Below are 23,794 nucleotides of genomic sequence, written 5' to 3'. Positions count from 1 at the left end.
CAGAGTTGTACAAAGGTGATAGAGTCTTCTCCCGCCACTGACACCCTGGTCTTGCAATCCCAACCCCCAGAGGGGCAAGCCCCACCGCAATGCAGGGCCATGGCCCCTGCCATTTTTGCAGCCCCTCCGCCCACCCAGGAGGCACCCACTCACCAGCATGGAAGGGCTGAGGCACACACAGCTCCTGCTGCTGCTGTGGGCTCTTCTGCGGACTCTTCCTTCGAGGAGGTCTCGTCTCCTCCCAGGCAAGGATGGGCTTCAAGGGGACCTTGCGGACTTCCTCAGCCATCCTGCAAGAAGCCAGGACAAGGCATTGCTTGTGAGAGATGAGAGGCGACTGCCCCGTTCAGCATCAGGGCCAGTCCACGTATTGCTGTTCCACCAGCGCCTACAGCTGCCAGCAGGGAAACAAGCCAATGGATGTGCTCAAAGTCACCCAGGCAGTCAGCAGTACAGGCAGGATCAGAACCCAGGTCTCCGGACTCCCAGGCCCATCCCGCAGGCCAAACGGCCTCCCCCGGGTCACTCCCGCCTCTCCTTCTGCTGGTTCACAAACTGCCCAGCAGACAGGCTGCATCCAACCACTCAGGATTCTTCCTGCCCAGGGAAATTACCCTGATCCCTTCCCCCAGGAATATTGGGGCCGTGGCAGGTCCCAGGTGGGGGAGGAAAGTGGGGTGTGGTGCGGGGGGCAGGCTGGTGAGCAGCAGGAGTTGCTCTGACACCACCATGAAGGGGAAGGAGCAGAAGGCGGGAGAGCAGCAGGCAGGCAGGCTGTGCCGGGGCAGAGCTTTGTGGGGGTTTCACAGCTCGTCTCTCCAAGGCCTGTGTGGCAGCAGCCACTGCAGAGAATCCCAGGCCTGATTCCACCCACGCTGGGTCTCCTGAATGGCCCCTGCCCTGGGGGGCTCCATTCCTCACCCCGTGTCAACTGCTGATTCTGCAGCAGCTGCACGGCAGGCGTCCTAAGGCACCTCTAGTCCTCTCCAGAGCTCAGGGGGACTATCCTGGCATCGGACTGTCCTGGTGAATGGAACAATGGCTCCGGGCAGACGGAGAATGCCTGTTCCCCCGGCAACCTCAGTGCCATTCCCTCTGGAAGTGATGGTGTCAGCAAAGGTGCTGGAGGTGGTCAGGCCTCGTGGTTGGAGCTGGACTCAGGAGGCTGGGGCGTGGGTGGAGCGAGGCTAGAGCGAGAGCAGAGCTGGAGTAGGACGAGGGGCAGGGCCACTAGCTACCTCCCGGTCTGGACACTTACCTGGCCCCACCATGCCAGTGGCTGAGCACACGGGTGTTGTGGTATTTAGGCTCTCAACCCCCCCGCAGAGCAAGGACCTGCTCTCCCTCATTAGATGAGGCCTGGGGCAGCGGGGACTCATCTGATCTCACACAGAAGACTTACAGAGGAGCTGGGAACTGAACACAGCTCTCCTGGGTCCCAGCCCAATGCCTCATCTAACCACCTGTGCCGCCTTCCCGTGCCGTGCCACCAGCCCTGCCAAACCCTCCTCCTTGTCTCCGTCCCCTCCGGGCTCAACTGGTGCGACCCCTTCTGTCGAGCTGCCCCGGGCTCCCTCCTGTGCGCATGCCGGTGCCCACTTCCTCACTGGCACCAGACTAGACGGCCGGCACCCAGCCAGGAGCTCGGGGAAGGCTCGGTGTGGTTGGCGATGCAATGGAAAAGCAGAGGTGGGCAATAGAAGATTCTCCTACCTGAAGTCAGGAGTGGGCAGAAACCTGCACGTAAATGGGCCACCCACTTTCTGCTGCCGGTGGCGGAGCTGGATCTGCTGGCTCAGCGTTCCCCAGCGGCACCTGCCAGCTCTCGCTCTGCCAGAGCCAAGCCTGGCAGTGAGGGGATGAGGCTGTGCCAGCCAGCAGGGGCGTGTCACAATGGGCAGGCGAGTCACAGACCAGCCAATGTGTGACTCCCCAACCATGGGATGCCCCAGCCCAGACTTGCTCTGGCCTTGCCAAGGCTTTAGAGCTTGTCCTTCCGCACCGGGGCCATGGGAGGGACCTTCCGTTCCCCAGAGTCACAGACGTTAGGCCGGAAGGGACCGCTGGGCTCCTCTAGTCCCAGCTCCTGCAGACCCCAGGCCAGAGCCCCTCCCTGCATCCATGCTATTGGAGCCAGGGGGTCTCTGGATCCCCGAATGGGAGAATCACTTCCATCCCGGTTCCTCCTTCTCGTAACAGTGCAGAACGGGGATTCATGAACTCTCCCCACCCATAGCTCCCAGCCCACATGGGAAGCTCTTTCCACTTTCCCAAGCTGCCGGGTGCTTTGGCCATGGGGTGTAAAATGGTCCCATCTCTGCTTCCTCTCCCACCGCTGCAACGACACAGAAGCTGCTTTAATAGCAGCCCCCCCACCCCGCCCAACTGAGTCTCAGACCTTGCTAATGCTCAGTGCCATGACAGCCCCAGGAGATGATTGCTGTGGCATGTGACGAAGTGGGACTGTTCTTAATGTTTCCTCTAAATAGTGTGGGGGTGCCTCAGTTTCCCCTATGCAGGTCTTAAGTATCTAGGTGGTGGGTAAGGGTGTATGATCATTGCAGAGCCCTAGAGGGCAGGTATGTGCAGGGGTCTGGACACAGAGAATGGCCAACACCCTATTTCCTGGGTGCTGATGGCCTGGCCCATCCTCCCTACAAGGTGAGAGCTAAAAGGGTTGGAGAAAAAAGGAATCAGGTGACCTCCTGGCCCGGGAAAGGGACAAAGCCCAGAGGAGGAGGGGCTGGAGAGAGTTTCAGTTGAGGCTGGCTGGGGACATGGAGTGAAGTACAGACGTGGTTGTCTGGCTCACTACCTCCCAAAATGGACTCAGCTGAGGGCTCCTGTTCTCTGCACCTACATGCTCTGTGTTAGACCATGTTCCTGTCATCTAATAAACCTTCTGTTTTACTGGCTGGCTGAGAGTCACGTCTGTCTGCGGAGCTGGGGGGCAGGACCCTCCCGCTTCCCCAGGAGCCTGACTGGGCGGACTCGCTGTGGGAAGCTCACGGAGGAGAAGAGGATGCTGAATGCTCAGAGGTCAGACCCAGGAAGGTGGAAGCTGTGTGAGCTGTTTGCCCTGCAGACAGGCTGCTCACAGAAAGGAGACTTCCCCAGAGTCCTGACTGACTTCGTAGGGAGCAGTTCCAGAGCATCGCCCGGGGACTCCGTGACACGGGGGTCTCGGCCCAGGGGGAGGCAGTGACTCCTAGAAGCAGGGAGAGCAGCAGCACTGTAGATCAGGGAGGTCTTGCAATGCCAGTGGCTGTCTGGGGTCTGGCACCCCAGGCACTCAGAGCAGATTGTCAAAGGCCAAACCCCTCTCACCACCGGCTCTGTAGCTCCCCCTTGCTTTCGGTCTGTCTTAGGCACCATCCTGGCCCTCATCCCCCGGCATCCGAGCACTGCCCAACCTCGATTGCATTTATTCTAACTGCCCCCTTCAGGGCAGGGTCTGGCAGCAAACTCCACTGCACAGACAGGGAACTACAGCACAGAGGGAAGAAGGGACTTGCTCGAAGACAAACAGAGCATCTGTGGCAGAGCTGGGAAATGAACATGGGTCTTCTGGGTTCCAGGATGGCACCTGCTCTTTCAACCTCTTGCCCCCTTCATCCCTGGTTCAGTGGGAGCTGTGGGAGCTCTCTGGGGCACAGGAGCTGGCTGGTGCCCAGATGGAGCTACGTTGCCTATTGCACAGATCTCGCTTTTCCCCAACATTGAAAATGCTGCTCCAACCATACCAGGGCCCGCCAGGATCCTTGCAGCTGGTCCGTACTAAATTGTGAACTGTGCCCTGGCCTCCCAGAGCGGGGCAATGGGAGAGGGTGGGGCTGGCCCAAGGCCCTGCTGGATTGCGGCTCACGCGTACAGGGTCCCAGTGCTACAGAGCTCTGTGCGGGGGCAGAGCTTTGTGGGGGTTTCACTGCTCCTCTCTCCAAGGCCTGTGTGGGAGCAGCCGCTGCAGGGAATCCCAGGCCTGATTCCCCCCATGCTGGGTCTCCTGAATGGCCCCTGCCCTGGGGGGCTCCATTCCTCACCCAGTGTCAACTGCTGACTCTGCAGCAGCTGCACGGCAGGCGTCCTAAGGCACCTCTAGTCCTCTCCAGAGCTCAGGGGGACTGTCCTGGCATCGGACTGTTCTGGTGAATGGAACAATGTCTCCAGGCAACCGGAGAATGCCTGTTTCCCCGGCAACCTCAGTGTCTGAGCACTTACCTGGCCCCATCATGCCAGTGGCTTAGCACACGGGTGTTGTGGTATTTAGGCTCTCAACCCCCCCTCCGCAGAGCAGGGACGTGCTCTCCCTCGTTAGCTGAGGCCCAGAGCGGCGGGGACTCACCTGATCTCACGTAGAAGACTTACAGAGGAGCGGGGAACTGAACACAGCTCTCCTGGGTCCCAGCCCAATGCCTCATCTAACCACCTGTGCCGCCTTCCCGTGCCATGCCACCAGCCCTGCCAAACCCTCCTCCTTGTCTCCGTCCCCTCCGGGCTCAACTGGTGCGACCCCTTCTTTCGAGCTGCCCCAGACTCCCTCCTGTGTGCATGCCGCTGCCCACTTCCTCACTGGCACCAGGCTAGACCGCCGGCACCGGGGCACTTGGCAGACGTGCGCCACCCAGCCAGGAGCTCGGGGAAGGCTCGGTGTGGTTGGCGATACAATGGAAAAGCAGAGGTGGACACTAGAAGATTCTCCTACCTGCAGTCAGGAGTGGGCAGAAGCCTGCGCGTAAATGGGCCACCCACTTTCTGCTGCCAGTGGCGGAGCTGGAACTGCTGGCTCAGCGTTCCCCAGCGGCACGTGCCAGCTCTCGCTCTGCCAGAGCCAAGCCTGGGAGTGAGGGGATGAGGCTGTGCCAGCCAGCAGGGGCTTGTCACAATGGGCAGGTGAGTCACAGACCAGCCAATGTGTGACTCCCCAACCATGGGATGCCCCAGCCCAGACTTGCTCTGGCCTCGCCAAGGCTTTAGAGCCTGTCCTTCCCCACCGGGGTCATGGGAGGGACCTTCCGCTGTTATACCAATAAAATAAAAACCAACAGGATCTCATGAAAGGGAAAAAGGCAAAATGCCACATTTATTGTGAATACAGAAAGAATCATAGTAAGCACTTAGTTATAGCTATAACATTCCATTCAATCTCATATTTATTCACACATTCATTCATACAAACACACACACACAGGTTCTGCAAGGTTGTTAATATAGTTACCAGCCTTAGAGTTGCTCATGCCAAGCCACCGGCCAGGTGGCCTGGACATGAGGAGGGAGCAGGGCCTTGTCAGATGCTCATCTGATGCTCCTGGAAGTTGGTTTGCAGAATCAGACCCCAAAGTTCTCACTTTTTAGAGTCTATTTTTATAGGAATTTCTTCCTATGCCAGTCTATGGGAATTGCTTCATCATGCTGTTGCTGAATCAATCAGCAGATAGCACATCCGCGCTGCTAGATGTTATCTTGTTCTTTGGTTCTCCCATTCTTGAGGCTGTTGGGTGGATTCCAGTCTGCCCTCCGGGGGTCCTCTGGTTCCATCCCAGTTCCTCCTTCTCGTAACAGTGCAGAACGGGGATTCATGAACTCTCCCCACCCCCGGCTCCCAGCCCACAGGGGAGGTTCTTTCCACTTTCCCAAGCTGCCGGGTGCTTTGGCCATGGGGTGTAAAATGGTCCCATCTCTGCTTCCTCTCCCATCGCTGCAACGACACAGAAGCTGTTTTAATAGGAGATGCTGCCAGCTGCAGGGTGAGAGGGGGGAATGGCTGTGGGGAGACAGATGGGTCTCCCTCAGCTGCGGATGCTCCTATATGTGCTATTCCCCTCCCCATACACCCTGCTGTGGGGGAGGTTGGAGAGGGGCTGCTCAAGGACTGGCCTAGAACAGGACACCTTCTCCCAGTTCTGAACATAGGAGTAACCCGGCCCACTGGACTCAGTGCTAGGGTCCCAGGGATGCCGATGGGCTGTGGGTCAGGGAATCAGGGTGAGATTCTTCAGAGCTCAGACCCAACGTGATCTCAGCGTGCTGAGCGCTGGGGGAATTAGGCCTGAACACAGTCACTCTTAGGGTTGCCAGGCATCCGGTTTTCTCTTTCGAAAAGAGACCCTGGCGGCTCCGGTCAGCACTGCCAACTGGGCCGTTAAAAGTCTGGTTGGTGGCAGGGGGATGAGTAGGGGGCCTGCAGCAGCTCTCTCTGTGGAGCTCGGGGGCGGTGCGAGCCCCCACTGGCAGGGGGTGGATCCCAGCGGAGGGGCTGGGAAAGGCATTCGGCTGCAGGCTGGGGCCGGCAGGGTTAACCCCCGGCAGCAGCCTCTGCGGTGGCCAGGGGTTCCCTGCAGAGCGGGCACTGTGGCCTTTAGGAAGTGCCTTCAGCCCCCTCCCTACCCGGCCCACTGCTCCCCAGCTGTTGGGAGCTGAGAGAGGAGGGGTCAGCCACCTGTCCTGGGTCCCACAACCTGCTCCCTGTGGGGCTACTGTGCTGGGTTCAACTCGGGACCATGCAGCCAGCAGGTAAGGGGCTGTGGGCAGGTCACTCTCCTCCCGGGGATGAATGGGCTGTGTGGAAGCATAGGGTAAAATTGGGCTGCTCTGCTTGGGAACGGGTCCGAACAGAGTCGGGCAGCAGCTGAGTGTGGAGGCCCCAGCCAGCAGCCGGGCTGTGGGGGAGAATGAAGGAGAGGGGTTGGGGGTCACTGCAAATGGTAGGAGGAGGAGGGGGGCCTGCATCAGCTCTCTCCCTAGAGCTGCTGTGATTTGCACTATGCTGGGGGAGCAACGAGCCAGGGGCAGCAGTGGGGTGGGTGTGTCACTAGCGGGGAATTCTCTCCCTCCCCGCCCCGACATTCCAGAGAACAGGAAAAACTTTTGTCCTCACCAAGCCAGGTGTCCAGGATTCATGGCTGTTAGAGCAGCCTCTGACACCCGGGAAATGCCAGGGCCGTGCTGGTGTGGCTGCTATTTAAGGGGTCACCTGACATCAATGCCTCCCAGACCCCCACAAACCACACCAGCCAGAGCCACCCAGAGCCTGCCCTCCAAGCCCCCTCCCGGGCCCCAAACCCCTGCAACAACTCAGAGCCCCCTCACACACCCATACTCCCTCCTGGAGCCTGCACCCCACATTCCCTCCCACACCCGAATTCCTTCCCGGACTCCACACTCCTCTCCCACACTCCGAACCCCTTGGCCCCAACCTAGAGCTCCCTCATACACCCCAAGCCCTTCATACCCAGCCCCACCCCAGACCCCGCACCCCAGCTGGAGCCCTCATCTTTCCCCCCACACCTCAACCCCCTGCCCTAGCCCAGAGCTCCCTCCCGCACTCCAAACCCCTTGGCCCCAGGCTGGAGCACCCTCCTACACCCTGAGCCCCTCATCCCTAGCCCCACCCAGAACCCACACCTCCAGCTAGATCCCTCACTCCCCCACAAACGCCAATCCCCTGCCCCAGCCCTGGTGAAAGTGAGCGAGGGTGGGGAAGAGTGAGAGACGGAGGAGGGGGGATGGAGTGAGTGGGGGTGGGGCCGTGGGGAAGGGATGGGGTAGGGGGAGGGGCTTCGGGGCAGCGGCGGGCCAAGGATGTTCAATTTTCTGAAACTAGAAAGTTGGCAACCCTCGTCACTCACCTTCCTGAGACGCTGGATCCTCAGGGCTGGGGCCGGTGCTCGGGATCAGCTTCTGGCCTGGGCAAAAAACACAGACAACATCAGGGACGTTCAGCGGTTCAGTGGCCAGCCAAGCAGAGATCATCCCAGAGACGCAGCTGCTACAAATCCCTAGACGATGTCTCTCCAAAGGAGCCTCAGACACACTGGGCCAAATCCCAGCTGGGGTAAATTGGTCCCACTCTACTGGAGTCAATGGGCCAGATCTCCAGCTGGTGCAGATCAGCCCTGCTCCATTGACATCAGTGGGCCAGATTCCTAGCTGGTGTAATAATAACTAATAATAATAATGCACTAGCACATGACAGTCAAATCCAGGTCAGGTCTCATTGAGCTGGTAGCTTTACAGACAGGATAAATGTCAATCTCTGCCCACAACGATCATGAGTGGATGAGAAAGAGAAACTGGCCAAGAGGTGGGGTTGGAAAATGGAGTTAGAAATCTAATAAGAACATAAAAACAGCCAGACTTGATCAGACCAATAGTCCATCTAGCCCAGTATCCTGTCTTCTGACCGGGGCCAATGCCGGGTGCTTCAGAGGGAATGAGCAGAACAGGACAATTCATGAGTGAGCCATCCCCTGTCATCCTCTCCCAGCTACTGGCAGTCAGAGGTTTAGAAACACCCAGATCATGGCTAATAGCCATTGATGGACTTAACCTCCAGGAACTTATCTCATACTTTTTTCAACCCAGTTATCCTTTTGGCCTTCACAACATCCACACGTTCCATGGCAGAAGCCCACACAATTATAAAATGCCTGACACCATCCGGCTGTTCCCTTCCCCCTCCTTACATTGTGTTGGGGTCCAACAACTCACCTGGTATATTCAGTGTCTGGAGGAGACTGAGACGAGAATTTTTCACCTGGTTCTGGTCGTTCCTGTACTGGTACATACATCGAAACTGGCCTGAGCTCTGCACAGAGATGTCATGTTGATACAGTGACCGGCCTGGCATGACCTTTTGGCTTGATATTTCTTTACCATCCTGACAGAAAATAACTAAAGCAGCTAAAGTCTTGAGACGAAGGTGACACTGAGCCGAAATGCAGTCCCCGACCTGAGCTGAAGAGGTGCTCAGAGACAATTTAGGAGAAGGGAAGTCACCTGCAACAAGAAAGAGAGACTAAGGGTACATCTCCATGGCAAAAACCCAACGTGACAGCAAGTCTCAGAGGACAGGGCAACTGACTCAGACTCATAGAGTCAGGCAAGGGGGCTGAAATTGAAGTGTAGACACTCCCGCTGTAGTGTGGACACAGGCTAGCACCACTTGAGTACCACGAGTACCACTAGTCCTCCAGTGCCTTCCCACAGTTCCCGTCGTGTGCCCAGAAACGTCAGACTGGCAAAGAATTCATAGCACATCTCCGTTTTCTGCAGCTCTCCGAGCCGTGGGCCGTGCCCCAGGAAGCTGTACCTAGCCCCACACTGGAGGGAGAGCAGAGTCAGTGTGGGCACAGCAGTGTGCCTGTTCTCGCACGAGCTCGGCTCACTCGAGAGGAGTCGCTGAGTGCGGATAACTCGAGTTAGCTCTGCAGGGAAGGCAGAGCCAGGCAGGGAACGAAGCATTAGTGATGGATTAGTGAGAAGTACGCTTGGCTGATTGAAAGAGCCGTTTCTCTTCACGTTGGAATGAAGATAAATACAGTGCAACACAGGAGATTGAAGACAAATTCATTCTAACAGGTTTCAGAGTAACAGCCGTGTTAGTCTGTATTCGTCTCGAAGGTGCCACAAGTACTCCTTTTCTTTTTGCAAATTCATTCTAGTGCAGTGCCCTGGTCTCATCAATACACTCCTCTATTAGCTCCAAGCCTGCCAAGATTTACACAAATGAAAATTTTGTTAAACATGTATCTCAGTGACACTGGGCCAGATCCCTGGCTCATGTAAATCAGCCCTGCTCCATTGGAGTCAACAGAGGTATTCTGATTTATGCCTGCTGAGGATTTGGCCAAGATGGGTTTCACTTCCAGTAAAGTTTATGGTCTGTCACTGTGGGAAGTTGCATTTACAGTGCGATTACCAGGATTTCAGGCAGGAATCGTGCAAAAGGCATTGCCCACCCATCCGCCTCCTACACTTCCCCAGCCGCCCTCCCGTTGCCATTGTCTGGGGGTTTCACTCCTTTCTATGTCTCCCCTTCTTCCATGTCTCTTGTGCTCTCACTCACCTGGGGAGCTGCAGGGCTCCTGGCCTGTGATCCCAGCACCTGCACCAGACAGGAGAGGGGGTGAGTGGCAGACACAGCAGCTCTAACTATATTAATCTCACCCCAGCTACACTAGGGTGACATTAATGTAAATAATTAAGCCAAGACAAGCCAGAAAATCCCAACTCAGGATCATGTTGCAAGAGCCATACACCCCGATCCCACAATTGGAGCCATCTGTGGGCCCTGGGTCTCACCATGGCTATCGATGGAAAGCCCCAAGTGGGAATCTTACAAAGTTTGAATATTTGCAAGGCAGGATTAAAGTTTCCATTAACGTCTAAGAAATTTGTTCTAATAGTAAAACACTCCTCACCATGTAACCTGCTGAAAACAAAGAACACGAACATTATTGATCTTCAGAACATTTTCTCACTCTCTTTACTTTCCTAATCAACTTCAACTCTTTGTCCTCGTCCCTGAAATGAGCTCCGCACAGCCAGTCCTAACCCTGTCATTTCCAGGTTTGTAACCTCAATATCATCCTTTTAATGCAGGTCCATTCTATGTACTATTAAAGATCTGCTCACCGGCTCAGACTTTCAGAGCTGTATAGGTGATTTGGAGGCTCAGTTGCCATGCATTTGAACAAAGTGTCCAAATCCCATAGGCAGCTTTGAAAATCTCAGCCATAGGTTGTAATATATATGTGAGTACAATACACACACACAGGGACATTAGACATTAAATAAAATAGCTAGATATCAAAACAATGTTCTGAGCATTAAATATTCTCTCAGAAATTGGTAAGAAACTTTGGCCATGAATTTCAAACCAGTTTTTAAACCCAACATGAAATAACTGCTTAGAGCTCAGTAGAACATCAACGTGCAGCTGTTCGTTTAAACCATTTTTACCATAACTTCCCCTCCAGGCTGTTTCCCATGTCCCCCTAGCACAGGCAGACCTATAAACCTGCCTGCCCCTAAACCGCTAGGCAGAGGGCTCACTGCAAACTCACAGAGCAGTCACAGCAGGATCATGGGGTGATCGAGAGCCGGCGACTCAGCCTGAATATCCCACAGCAGCATCGAGTCTACATCTCTGATGAGCACCCACTGGGGCTCTGTGCCCCAGGTCCCTCCTTCTCCCTTCCTTCTTCCGGCCCGGACAGGCTCTGGGCTCTTGTAGCGTGTCTCAGGGAGGCCCTGATGTGTCTGTGGCCAGAGGGGCCCTCCCTCATGAGATGAGAATGGAAACATTATTCACCATCCCCCCACACACACATCTGGTCTCTGCATCGGGGAGAGCTGGACCCCCTGGTTTCCCATTGGAACCTCCCTGTGACAGGCTCAGTCCTGCTGAGCCAAAACTAGTGAATTTCTAAATCCATTCCCAGGAAAAGGGCAAATTTCTCTTGACAATTTCCACTATTTTACCACTAGCTCCAGCTGTCCCCTGAGACAGGAGACACAAGGGCGTGTTGTTGGTGTGAGCTGGTGTCTGTCTCGGCATCTCCACCCTCCACAGCCTGCCGCATGCACCACTGCCAGGGCGGGCTTTGTGTGTGGGGGTGAATATATCACAAAATGATGCACAGGGGTCATTAACATCTGTTCTGAGCTCCCAGCCTGCTCTGGCAGTGTGAGCTCTCACTCCACTGGCCTCTTCACTGCACACCCTCAGTCCTGCCCCCAGGGGCCGTGTGTCCCTGTCACACTGACCCAGGCCTGCCCGGCCCAGGCACAGGGCTGACCCACCTCAAAGAATTCTAATAGATTGGTGAGGCATGATTTCCCTTTACAGATCCCATGTTGACTCTTTCTCAACAATTCATGTTCATCTACGTTCCTGATCATTCCGTTCTTTACTGTAGTTTCAACCTACTTCTCTGGTACTGAAGCTAGGTTTTCCAGCGTGTAATTGCTAGTATCATCTTTGAAGTCTTTTTAAAAAATTGGAGTTACATTAACTAAGCTCCAATCATATGGTACAGAGTCTGATTTAAGCAACAGGTTACATAACACAGTTAGTAGTTCTGCAATTTCACATCTGAGTTCCTTCAGAACTCCTGTATCAAGTGGAGTGTTTCCAGTGGGGTCCCACAAGGATCAGTTCTTGGCTGTAAACTATTTACCATTTTCATTAACACCCAGAAAAAAACATAAAATCATCACTGAAAAAATAAGGTGAGGTGTAAATAATCACGAGCACAGGTCACGGACACAAAGCACATTCTGAATGGCTAGGGATAGAACCACCGAATCTCAGGGTTGGAAGGGACCACAGCAGGTCATCTATTCCAACCCCCTGCTCAAAGCAGGACCAATCCCCAACTAAATCATCCCAGCCAGGGTTTTGTCAAGCCTGACCTTAAAAACCTCAAAGGAAAGAGATTCCACCACCTCCCTAGGTAATGCATTCCAGTGCTTCACCACCCTCCTAGTGAAAAAGTTTTTCCTAATATCCAACCTAAACCTCCCGCACTGCAACTTGAGACCATTACGCCTTGTTCTGTCATCTGCCACCACTGAGAACAGCCTAGATCCATCCTCTTTGCAACCCCCTTTCAGGTAGTTGAAAGCAGCTATCAAATCCCCCCTCAATCTTCTCTTCTGCAGACTAAACAATCCCAGTTCCCTCAGCCTCTCCTCATAAGTCATGTGTTCCAGTCCCCTCATCATTTTTGTTGCCTTCCACTGGATGCTTTCCCATTTGTTCACATCCTTCTTGTAGTGTGGGGCCCAAACTAGACACTGTACTCCACATGAGGCCTCACCAATGTCAAATAGAGGGGAACGATCATGTCCCTCGATCTGCTGGCAATGCCCCTACTTATACAGCCAAAATGCCGTTAGCCTTCTTGGCAACAACGGCACACTGTGGACTCATACCCAGCTTCTCGTGGACTGTAACCGCGAGGTCCTTTTCTGCAGAACTGCTGCCTAGTCATTCGGTCCCTAGTCTGTAGCTGTGCATTGGGTTCTTCCGTCCTCAGTGCAGGACCCTGCACTTATCCTTATTGAACCTCATCAGATTTCTTTTGGCCCAATCCTCCAATTTGTTTAGGTCCTGCTGTATCCTATCCCTGCCCTCCAGCATATCTACCACTCCTCCCAGTTTAGTATTGTCCGCAAATTTGCTGAGAGTAGGGGACAATTTCCTGGTGCAAGTGCTAGAGGAGCCAACTAGGGGGGGCGCTTTTCTTGACCTGCTGCTCACAATCCAGGTAGAATTAGTGGGGGAAGCAAAAGTGGATGGGAATCTGGGAGGCAGTGACCATGAGTTGGTTGAGTTCAGGATCCTGACACAGGGAAGAAAGGTAAGCAGCAGGATACAGACCCTGGACTTCAGGAAAGCAGACTTTGACTCCCTCAGGGAACGGATGGGTAGGATCCCCTGGGGGACAAACATGAAGGGAAAAGGAGTCCAGGAGAGCTGGCTGTATTTCAAGGAATCCCTGTTGAGGTTACAGGGACAAACCATCCCGATGAGTCGAAAGAATAGTAAATATGGCAGGCGACCAGCTTGGCTTAATGGTGAAATCCTAGCGGATCTTAAACATACAAAAGAAGCTTACAAGAAGTGGAGGGTTGGACATATGACCAGGGAAGAGTATAAAAATATTGCTCGGGCATGTAGGAATGAAATCAGGAGGGCCAAATCGCACCTGGAGCTGCAGCTAGCGAGAGATGTCAAGAGTAACAAGAAGGGTTTCTTCAGGTATGTTGGCAACAAGAAGAAAGCCAAGGAAAGTGTGGGCCCCTTACTGAATGAGGGAGGCAAACTAGTGACAGAGGATGTGGAAAAAGCTAATGTACTCAATGCTTTTTTTGCCTCTGTCTTCACTAACAAGGTCAGCTCCCAGACTGCTGCGCTGGGCATCACAACATGGGGAGTAGATGGCCAGCCCTCTGTGGAGAAAGAGGTGGTTCGGGACTATTTAGAAAAGCTGCACATGCACAAGTCCATGGAGCCGGACGAGTTGCATCCAAGAGTGCTAAAGGAATTGGCGGCTGTGATTGCAGAGCCATTGGCCATTATCTTTGAAAACTCGTGGCGATCGAGGGAAGTCCCAGATGACTGGAAAAAGGCTAATGTAGTGCCAATCTTTAAAAAAGGGAAGGAGGATCCTGGGAACTACAGGCCAGTCAGCCTCACCTCAGTCCCCGGAAAAATCATGGAGCAGGTCCTCAAAGAATCAATCCTGAAGCACTTACATGAGAGGAAAGTGATCAGGAACAGTCAGGATGGATTCACCAAGGGAAGGTCATGCCTGACTAATCTAATCGCCTTCTATGACGAGATAACTGGTTCTGTGGATGAAGGGAAAGCAGTGGATGTATTGTTTCTTGACTTTAGCAAAGCTTTTGACACGGTCTCCCACAGTATTCTTGTCAGCAAGTTAAAGAAGTACGGGCTGGATGAATGCACTATAAGGTGGGTAGAAAGTTGGCTAGATTGTCGGGCTCAATGGGTAGTGATCAATGGCTCCATGTCTAGTTGGCAGCCAGTGTCAAGTGGAGTGCCCCAGGGGTCAGTCCTGGGGCCGGTTTTGTTCAATATCTTCATAAATGATCTGGAGGATGGTGTGGTTTGCACTCTCAGCAAATTTGCGGATGATACTAAACTGGGAGGAGTGGTAGATACGCTGGAGGGCAGGGATAGGATACAGAGGGACCTAGACAAATTGGAGGATTGGGCCAAAAGAAATCTGATGAGGTTCAATAAGGATAAGTGCAGGGTCCTGCACTTAGGACGGAAGAACCCAATGCACAGCTACAGACTAGGGACCGAATGGCTAGGCAGCAGTTCTGCGGAAAAGGACCTAGGGGTTTCAGTGGATATGAGTCAGCAGTGTGCCCTTGTTGCCAAGAAGGCCAATTGCATTTTGGGATGTATAAGTAGGGGCATAGTGAGCAGATCGAGGGACGTGATCGTTCCCCTCTATTCTACACGGGTGAGGCCTCATCTGGACTACTGTGTCCAGTTTTGGGCCCCACACTACAAGAAGGATGTGGATAAATTGGAAAGAGTCCAGCGAAGGGTAACAAAAATGATTAGGGGTCTGGAACACAAGACTTATGAGGAGAGGCTGAGGGAACTGGGATTGTTTACCCTGCAGAAGAGAAGAATGAGGGGGGATTTGATAGCTGCTTTCAACTACCTGAGAGGTGGTTCCAGAGAGGGTGGTTCTAGACTATTCTCAGTGGTAGAAAAGGAGAGGACAAGGAGTAATGGTCTCAAGTTGCAGTGGGGGAGGTTTAGGTTGGATATTAAGAAAAACTTTTTCACTAGGAGGGTGGTGAAACACTGGAATGCGTTACCTAGGGAGGTGGTAGAATCTCCTTCCTTAGAAGTTTTTAAGGTCAGGCTTGACAAAGCCCTGGCTGGGATGATTTAATTGGGGATTGGTCCTGCTTTGAGCAGGGGGTTGGACTAGATGACCTCCTGAGGTCCCTTCCAACCCTGATATTCTATGATTCTATGATTCTATGTTCCCTCCTCCTAGGCCCCTCCTGCCAGTCTCCAGCCGCAGCCCCAGCTCCCATCAGCAGGTGCAAACCCCAGCTCCCCTCCCGTTCCTTCAGCTCAGTGCTGCCAGGCCTGCCTGTGTGTGACCCATGCGGAACCAGCACCCCCTTGGTTCCTCTCCACCTCCTGCCTCTGGATTGGGAGGCAGCACAGCCTAGTGGGCAGAGTACTTGACTGCACCCATGGGATCTGTTCCACGCTCTGCCACTAACTGGCCCTGTGAGTTTTGGTAAAACCCTTTTCCCCTCCTTGTGCCTCAGTTTCCCCTCCCATCCTTTGTCTAATTAGACTGTGAGCTCTTTAGGGCAGGGACTGTCTGTCTCATGTTCTGTGTGTATAGCACCTAGCCCAAGGGGGCCTCTTAGTGCTAATCTGACAGACCATAACCACACCCTCGCAGCTCGCCCAGCCCAGCCCAGCGGCAGGGTGGTGGTGGTTATGGTTTAACAGGAGATGAAATGATTCCCAGCGCTTCAACTTTTCATGTGCTAGAAGCTGGTTTATTTTCACTGCTCAGTAGCTCCCAAGCAAAGCAAACACTAAGCCGCAGGGGCGCTGGGTTAAAGGCAAATTGCACTTGAATTAAAAACCCCTTTGTGGGACTCTGTGACCCACCCGACGGGTACTTCCCAGGCACCTGCTGTGTGAAGATCCAAACACTTTGCCCCCCTCGGTGAGAGAGGCTCGCGGGAATGGATTGTCGGGGCGAAAGGGTCGAGGGCTGAAAACTTTGAGAGCCAGACCCTGCAGGGGCCAGACAGAGCTGAGTGTCAGGGCTCGGGGACACTTGGGTTCCCTTTGTGGGAGGGTTAAATAGCGACCGATTTCTCGGGGATTCCAGATAAAATCTTTGCTGCAGATCTCAGGGGGGCTGGGGGCAGAGGCGGATTTGACTCTGGAATTGATAATTGCTCAGGCGTTTCACACGGGAATGGAGGCGAAGTTTCCTGAGCTGCCCAGGGATTGGCAGGGCCATCGCCACAGAGCTTGGCTGAGGCTTGGCCCCACCCCCCTGGACGCTGTAAGACCCTGGGCCTGGCTGTGTGTGGATCTGGGCTAAACTGACATGCCCGTTGCGGGTGGGAGCGAGGGGCTAGGCCTGGCATCTGCCAAAGGAAGCAGCCTGGGGGAGGCAGGTGGCTCCCAGGCGCCATTAGAAATCTGAGCCCCCCGGGCGGCGGGGGCAGCAGAGCCCAGGGAAGATGGGAGTGTAACCCCAACTCTCAGAGCCCTGCTCTCCGGGCCCTAGGAGGCAGCAGGTGGGCGAGAAGCGGGAGGCTGCCCCCTGCTGGGGGGCAGAGGTGCTGCTCGAGCAGGCAGAAGCTGTGGGCGGGGTCAGCGATGGGCACAGGGGCTGCCCCGAGGCTGCAGGGACTCAGGCTTCAAACTCAGGCCACTGGCTTATGGTCTCGTAGAGGGCGTCCCCAGGGCATTCGGTTAACTTCATGTCGCGATGCCCCTTCAGGGTGTAGCTTTCACTCAGGAAGCCCCCGGAGACAGCACATTGGATCAGGCTCTTGGCAACGGTCAGGGTGGTGATGTCAGGGGCTGTTTCTGCAGGACACCAGCAGCCCCCTGTTAATTTCACACACGCCCCTGGCCCCTCTCTGCTGCTCAGGGGATGTCAATGTGGCCTGAGTAAATAAACACTGTTTAGCCACGTTCTTGATTGGCCATGTCAGTGTCTCCCCCGCCCCCCACCATTGTGTTTGGTAATGCGTCTCCCCGCCTCCACGCACACATTTGCTTCGCCACGCTCCCCCGCCCCCTCTCTTTCCTGACCCTGTGCCCCAGCCCAGTGCCCCACCGTGGTGGAACCAAGAGCAGCTGTGGACTTCCTAGTTCCCCTGGGGGCCTAGCAGGGAAATCTGTACAGACGGGAACCATGTACTGGAGAAGCTGCCCAGGAAGCTGATTCCCAGTGACTTATCGTTCCAGTTCTTGGCATGGGCCCCCATGGTGCTCCAACCTCTGCCCTCGTAGACTCTGTCGTCTTCGCCGATGAGGAAGCAGCAGGCAGAGCGCAGTGTGAGACCTGCACAGGCATGTCGGCCGCACCCACCCCTCCCCATCGCTCTCGGCAGCTCCCCCAGGGTCGTCGCTGGCCCGGCCCGGGTTTGAACCTGGGACCATCAGAGCTAGAAGCTCAATCCTCTGCCATGGAGCTAAAGACCCACTGAGGAAAAGGACTGGAATGGAGGGGCCCTAACCAGTATTGCACTGTTTGGCCATTAGCTGGCGCTGTGTGTAACCCCCCTTATGGAAGGCACCAAGGGCCCCACCTGGACATAGCTGGGGGTCGAGTGAGGGCTGTAGCGGGCCCAGATGTGGGGCAGGAGAACAGCACTGGGAGCCGCTGCTCTGCAGGAAATTCCCAGCTGGGTTTCCATCTCCCGACATCACCATCTCAAAACATTTCATGGAGCAAAATCTCTGGCCAGGTTTTCGTTGCTGGGTGTCAGGCCGGCTGCAGGGAAACGTGTCAATAACGCCGGCATGGGGCGGTGTCACAGAGGCCTTTGCTGGCCCCCACCCCACCCCATTGCCACCGCTCCAGCCCCACACACAAATGCTGTAGGAGTGTAACTGTCCCAGGCTAGTTAACACATTACAGCCCCGGTGGGGGGACAATCCTCGGTGCTTACGGTGACAGCACTGCCGAGAACACATGTTAAACCAATCAGCGAACCCACCCGCCTGCTAATGGGCTTACCAGGGATCCCTCCCCTGACTCCAGCCAGGGCTCCGGCCAGGGTGCAGCCCTTCAAACCCACCCACGGGCTTTTCAGTGCTTCCAAGCTCAGCACGGTTTCTGCTGTGAACATGACCCCTGGGAATCGGTGAATGCCGCAGGCCGGTCCCTCGATCTGGGAACAGGTCATTCGCAGCCAGTGTCTCGCTCCCCAGGACATCGTTTCGAAAGGCTGGGGGCAGAGGTGGGAATTTGCATCCCCGCCTTGGCTGGTCGGTCTTTTTACAAGTGTCCTGTGATGGTCCTGACCCTTCCCAGGGTTTGCTGGAGTCACGTCTCCCCCAGAGGCATCACGTCCCATCCCCCCAGACTCCAGACCCATCTGCATTTGTAATACAATGAACTCCGGAAATACCCACACTTCGTCCAACCAGCTTTGTGCACGGTCTGGGAGGAAACTGCTGTCTGTGGCCCATCTCCCCCTACAGAAATGGGTGGAACCAAGTGCTGTCTGGCACTCTTGGAGAACCCATTGACTTAGTACCTGGACAGGTTTCTCCTCTGCCTGGCATTTCTGCTATGGCCTGTCACAATGTCACGTTTTGACATTGCATTTAAGAAGCATTCTGCCATCACCCCAGCACCCAGCCTTCACAAACCCGCCCGGTCGGCTGGCAGCCTCCTACCCCAGTTCTCTCTAGAGCCCCTGAGCCAATCTCTCCCACGCCCCTCCTTACTCGGGGTGCCCCCAAACCTTTTCCTTCCAGCACGCAGTTCATTTTCTTAACTTCCGACACGGCTCAGCTGCATTATTAACGATGAGGCTTGTCCTGCTCCATCACATCCTCCGGGTCCTCCTCGCACTCAGCCGGCTTCCCCGGTGCTCCCAGTGTCACCGCAGCCAATTGCTCCTGTGCTGGCCGATGAGCACTTCCACCATCCTCCGCCCGTTTCTGACAACCCCACGTCTGCACCGTCTCCTCAGCTCCTTCCCCTCGCCCGCCTTCCCCTTTCCTTGCGGCACTCGCCAGCCGCCCGTTGACTTCCCCATTCTGCGACTTCCCTTTCTGAGCATTTTCTGTCACTTCCTTAAGCTTCTGATTAAAAGCCTCGTGCGCCTGATGCTGAGCTGCCGCCCCGGGTCACGCTTTCCCCTCCACTCTCTGGTGAGCCTCAGAGACAAGCAGCGCACATGTGTGATCCCACGGGCCGGCCGGCCGCCGTGCGGCCCCAGATCCTCCATGCATAACAGCACATTTCTTTACAAACAATCCAAGCCCTCCTTTACTATTTCGGCCATTCTTTGCCCTCGTTTTACTCTTGATGGAGTTAACGTTTTGCTGGATCTAGTCTTACATCTCTTCTTCAAACTTTTCCCCTCCCCTGTAGGCCCCTAGACTGTCCCAGCCAGAGTTTCCACACACGGCTAGGTCTTTACTCCCGACACAGAGGTTGTTACCCTGCCCGGTCCTGTTCCAGCCAGTAAACTTGGGTTGGAGGATCCCCCAGGGAAGCAGATTTATTACCAATTCAGCTTCGATCTTACTTCCTACTTAAAGAGACCTCAAGGACCCAAGCCCCAGCCAGTATTTATTAGTTATTAGTACAGCGCTCAAACAGAAAGGCAGATCCATTACCACGTCTGCTGAACCAAATTTTGCAGCCATTGATGTAAACGACAGACTGATCCCTGTGATGTCTTTTGCCACGGCTTGCATACAGCCTTGCATTGGGAAAGAGGAAGAGATAAGCTGGAACTAAGTTACCTATAAGTAGTCCAAGCTGTATGCAAGCCGTGGCAAAAGACATCACGGGGATCACTCTGTCGCCTGCAAAATTTGTGTCTGGTAAATATCATAGACTTCCCAGCACACAATCACACATCTGCTGCTTAAGCATAAACTTTTACCATCACTATGTTATTTATACATTTCCATTTGTTTGTGGTTAGTACATTTCTCGCACAATTGCGTGGCAACGCAAATAACAGGGCGCTAGGCTAAAAATTTTAGCAAACTGGCATTTTTCACAGCCTGTGAGAGTTTAGCAGCTTTCCCAAAGCATCTCGGGAGTTCGGGTCACCAGCTGGCCTGAAGTCTGATAGTAACTTGGCCTCTACCAGTCAACAAACCTTTGTACTTGTATAACGGCATCCCCATGGATGGGGTGGGGGGGTGTTGTAATGTTTTAACTAGACCGGTCCAGTTAAAGTCCTCAGGCTTTTGCATACACACATGGCCGGCCTCCGAAGTGACCTTGGTTAAGTCACGTCCCCCTTGTGTGCCTCAGTTTCCCCATCTATAAAGTGGGGATAGTAATGCCAACTTCCTTTGTGAAGGGCGTTGAGATCTGCTGGAGAAAGGGGCTAGCTCAGGGCCAGGTGTTATAACTGGGGAGCAAGAGGGTCTGTCGCTGCCCCAGGCAGGTCGTGGGAGCACTGGAATAGGTTATCTAGGGAGGTGGTGGAATCTCCATCCTTAGAAGTTTTTAAGGCCTGGCTTGACAACGCCCTGGCTGGGATGATTTAGTTTGGGTTGGTCCTGGTTTGAGCAGGGGGTTGGGCTAGATACCTCCTGAGGTCTCTTCCAACCCTGATATTCTGTGATTCTATGAAATGCAAGTGGTGCAAAATAATAGCGAGATGGCGCCCTGGTGATGCAAATCCAAGGCAGCATCCACACTGGGGCACTCAATCTGAGCCAGGGGTGATGGGTTTTGTGATATGGTGACGTATCCAGGTCGGGGTTTCTTATCCCTTTTCCAGGGCTGGGATAGAACCCAGGAGTCCTGGCTCCCAGCGCCCCCTTTCTAACCACTAGACCCCACTGTCATGGGGCCCCCTGGTGATACTCTGGAACTGCTACAGACGAAGCCAGTCAGGACTCTGGGGAAGTCTCCTTTCTGTGAGCAGCCAGTCTTCAGGACACACAGCTCACACAATTTCTGCCTTCCTTGGTCTGACCTCGGAGCATTCAGCATCCTCTGCCCCTCCGTGCGCTTCCCAAGGGGAGTCCACCCAGGTGGAGTCCTGGGGAAGCCAGAGGGTCCTGCACCCCAACTTTGCAGTCAGACGTGACTCTCAGCCAGCCAGTAAAACAGAGGTTTATTAGACAACAGGAACATGGTCTAACACAGAGCTTGTAGGTGCAGAGAACAGGAGCCCTCAGCTGGGTCCATTTTGGGCGGCAGTGAGCCAGAGAACCACGTCTGCACTTCACTCAGTGTCCCCAGCCAGCCCCAAAGTGAAACTATCTCCAGTCCCCGCCCTCCTCTGGGCTTTATCCCTTTTCCAGGCCGGGAGGTCACCGGATTCCTTTGTTCTCCAACCCTTTTGCTCTCACCTTGCAGGGGGGAAGGGCCCAGGCCATCAGTTGCCAGGAAACAGGGTTTCGGCCATTCTCTGTGTCCAGACCCCTGCACACACCTGCCCCCTAGGGCTCTGCAATCATCATACACCCTTATCCCACCATCTAGATACTTAAGAACTGCCTAGGGGAAACTGAGGCACCCCCACAATATTCAGAGGAAACATTAAGAACAGTCCCACTTCATCACACCCACTCCCCTCCCAAGGCTGGTGATAGAACTCAACAGTCCCAAGCTGCCGAGTGCTTTGGCCATGGGGTGTAAAACGGTCCCGTCTCCGCTTCCTCTCCCACCGCTGCAACGGTGCAGAAGCTGCTTTAATAGCAGCCTCCCTCTGCACCCCCGCACACGCCCAACTGAGTCTCAGGCCTTGCTAACGCTCAGTGCCACGGCAGCCCCAGGAGATGATTGCTGCGGGGGTGTCAGCCCAGGGGGAGGTAGTGACTCCGAGAAGCAGGGAGAGCAGCAGCACCATAGATCAGGGAGGTCTGGCAATGCCAGTGGCTGTCTGGGGTCTGGCAGCCCTGGCACTCAGCGCAGATTGTCAAAGGTCAAACCCTCTCACTACCGGCTCTGTAGCTCCCCCTTGCTTTCGGTCTGTTTTAGGCACCATCCTGGCCCTCATCCCCCTGGCATTCGAGCACTGCCCAATCTCGATTGCATTTATTCTAACTGCCCCTTCAGGGCAGGGCCTGGCTGCTACCCCCACTGTAGAGGCAGGGAACCGCAGCACAGAGGGAATAATGGACTAGCCCAAAGCCAAACAGAGCATCTGTGGCAGAGCTGGGAAATGAACATGGGTCTCCTGGGTCCCAGGCTGGTACCTTCTCTTCCAACCTCCTGCCCCCTTCATCCCTGGTTCAGAGTGAGCTGTGGGAGCTCTCTGGGGCACAGGAGCTGGCTGGTGCCCAGATGGAGCTACGTTGCCTACTGCACAGATCTCGCTTTTTCCAAACATTGAAAATGCTGCTACAGCCATACCAGGGCCCACCAGGATCCTTGCAGCTGGTCAGTGCTAAGCTGTGAACTGTGCTAGGTAGGGAAGATGAAACAGATCTTCCCTCACTAGCGGAGCTCTGTGTTACTGGGGACTCACTGCTGGCTCAACGAAACCAGCCCTCCTCAAATGGAGCCTATAAATCCTCCAGCCCTGCTGTTCTCCTTTGTATTTCTGTAGTGCCCAGGGGCCTCAGTCCCGGATCATGGCCCCGCGGTGCTAGACATTGTACAGACACAGCCCTATTCCCCCCACACTGGGTCTTCTGAATGGCCCCTGCTTAGGGGAGGGCGGGGGGGGCGGGGGCTCCTTTCCTCACCCAGTGTCTCCTGCTAGCAGAGATGCTCTGAGGGACGTCTACGCTCTGGGCCTCTGGGCTTCCCGGGCTGGGAGGCAAGCGTGGCTGTCTCCGGGCAATTCTGCTGACTCTCCAGCAGCTGCACGGCAGGTGTCCGAAGGCACCTCTAGTCCTCTCCAGAGCTCAGGGGGACTGTCCTGGCATCGGACTGTCCTGGGGAATGGAACAATGGCTCCGGGCAGTCGGAGAATGCCTGTTCCCCTGGCAACCTCAGTGCCATTCCCTCTGGAAGTGATGGTGTCAGCGAAGGTGCTGGAGGTGGTCAGGCCTCGTGGTTGGAGCTGGACTCAGGAGGCCGGGGCGTGGGTGGAGCGAGGCTGGAGCGAGAGCAGGGCTGGAGGAGGACTAGGAGCAGGGCTGGAGCAGCCTAAGACTGATGCCAATGTCAGGCAGGAGAGAGCCCAGCACAGGACGGACCCAGGGCCTGACAGATGGCTCCAGGGGGCGCTTGGCTCCCGGCCCCGCTGGGTACTGACAGGCCAGGCACCCCAGGGCATTATCACCAGCCCGTTCCCAGTCTTGGCATGGCAGTATATTTCCTTCCCAGTCCCTGTCCCCTGCCATTAAACCAGGGACTCCACGCTGGGGATGTGCACCTGGCAGCACGCAGCTGCCTGAGAACACACAGGCCAGGGTGCAGGGCGAGGGCTCCAGAGAGAAACGGCAGGAGGGCAATGCTGGGAACCGTGTGCTCAGGGACTGCCATCAAAAAGGCACGTCTGCCACCTCCCTCTCAAGTCCTTCGCACCTGCATATTGCCAGGGGAACATCCCATTTCTACTGAGGCCTCAGGGACAGGATTTATGATGAACCGGCTGGAGTTGATCCGCACCCCCGCCCCCCGTGTTGCACCCCAACGGCTAGCTGGGGATCCAAACTGACACTCCCCGGTTTGAGCCCCTGCCTAGCCAGGCCCTGTTCCCTCCCCCCAGGCAGTTGTTGGCCCTGAACTCCTGCAGGCAGCCATGACACACAGGTGCTTGGGGGCTTGAGAGAAGGGCTATCACCAGCTGAATGACCCCT

The 23,794-nt window shown here is 55.1% G+C and overlaps 1 protein-coding gene across 1 annotated transcript; it reads right to left on the bottom strand.

Annotated features, from left to right (window-relative positions):
• Nucleotides 1-16,733: 16,733 nt before the first annotated feature.
• LOC144278988 (peptidoglycan recognition protein 1-like) lies at nucleotides 16,734-18,829 on the bottom strand. The gene is made up of 4 exons (XM_077840393.1): nucleotides 18,805-18,829; nucleotides 18,075-18,282; nucleotides 17,250-17,371; nucleotides 16,734-16,912 (listed from the first exon to the last, which is right to left on the bottom strand). Exons 1-4 carry the CDS (start codon nucleotides 18,827-18,829, stop codon nucleotides 16,734-16,736), a joined length of 534 nt encoding a protein of 177 aa, XP_077696519.1.
• Nucleotides 18,830-23,794: the final 4,965 nt, after the last annotated feature.

The sequence above is a fragment of the Eretmochelys imbricata genome, chromosome 23 (genome assembly GCF_965152235.1).
Source record: "Eretmochelys imbricata isolate rEreImb1 chromosome 23, rEreImb1.hap1, whole genome shotgun sequence".
Taxonomy (NCBI): domain Eukaryota; kingdom Metazoa; phylum Chordata; order Testudines; family Cheloniidae; genus Eretmochelys; species Eretmochelys imbricata.
Note: the sequence above shows the minus strand (reverse complement) of the source record. Positions and strands in the feature narration are given on the sequence as shown.

Coding starts and splice junctions, on each gene's coding strand:
- LOC144278988 (XM_077840393.1), bottom strand. CDS start 18,829: ATGAACTGCGTGCTGGAAGGAAAAG. Junction 18,283..18,804: donor CTGCGTGCTGGAAGGAAAAG/GTTTGGGGGCAC, acceptor CTCTGCCCCCAG/CCTTTCGAAACGATGTCCTG. Junction 16,913..17,249: donor CTTCCTGGGCAGCTTCTCCA/GTACATGGTTCC, acceptor GGTGTCCTGCAG/AAACAGCCCCTGACATCACC.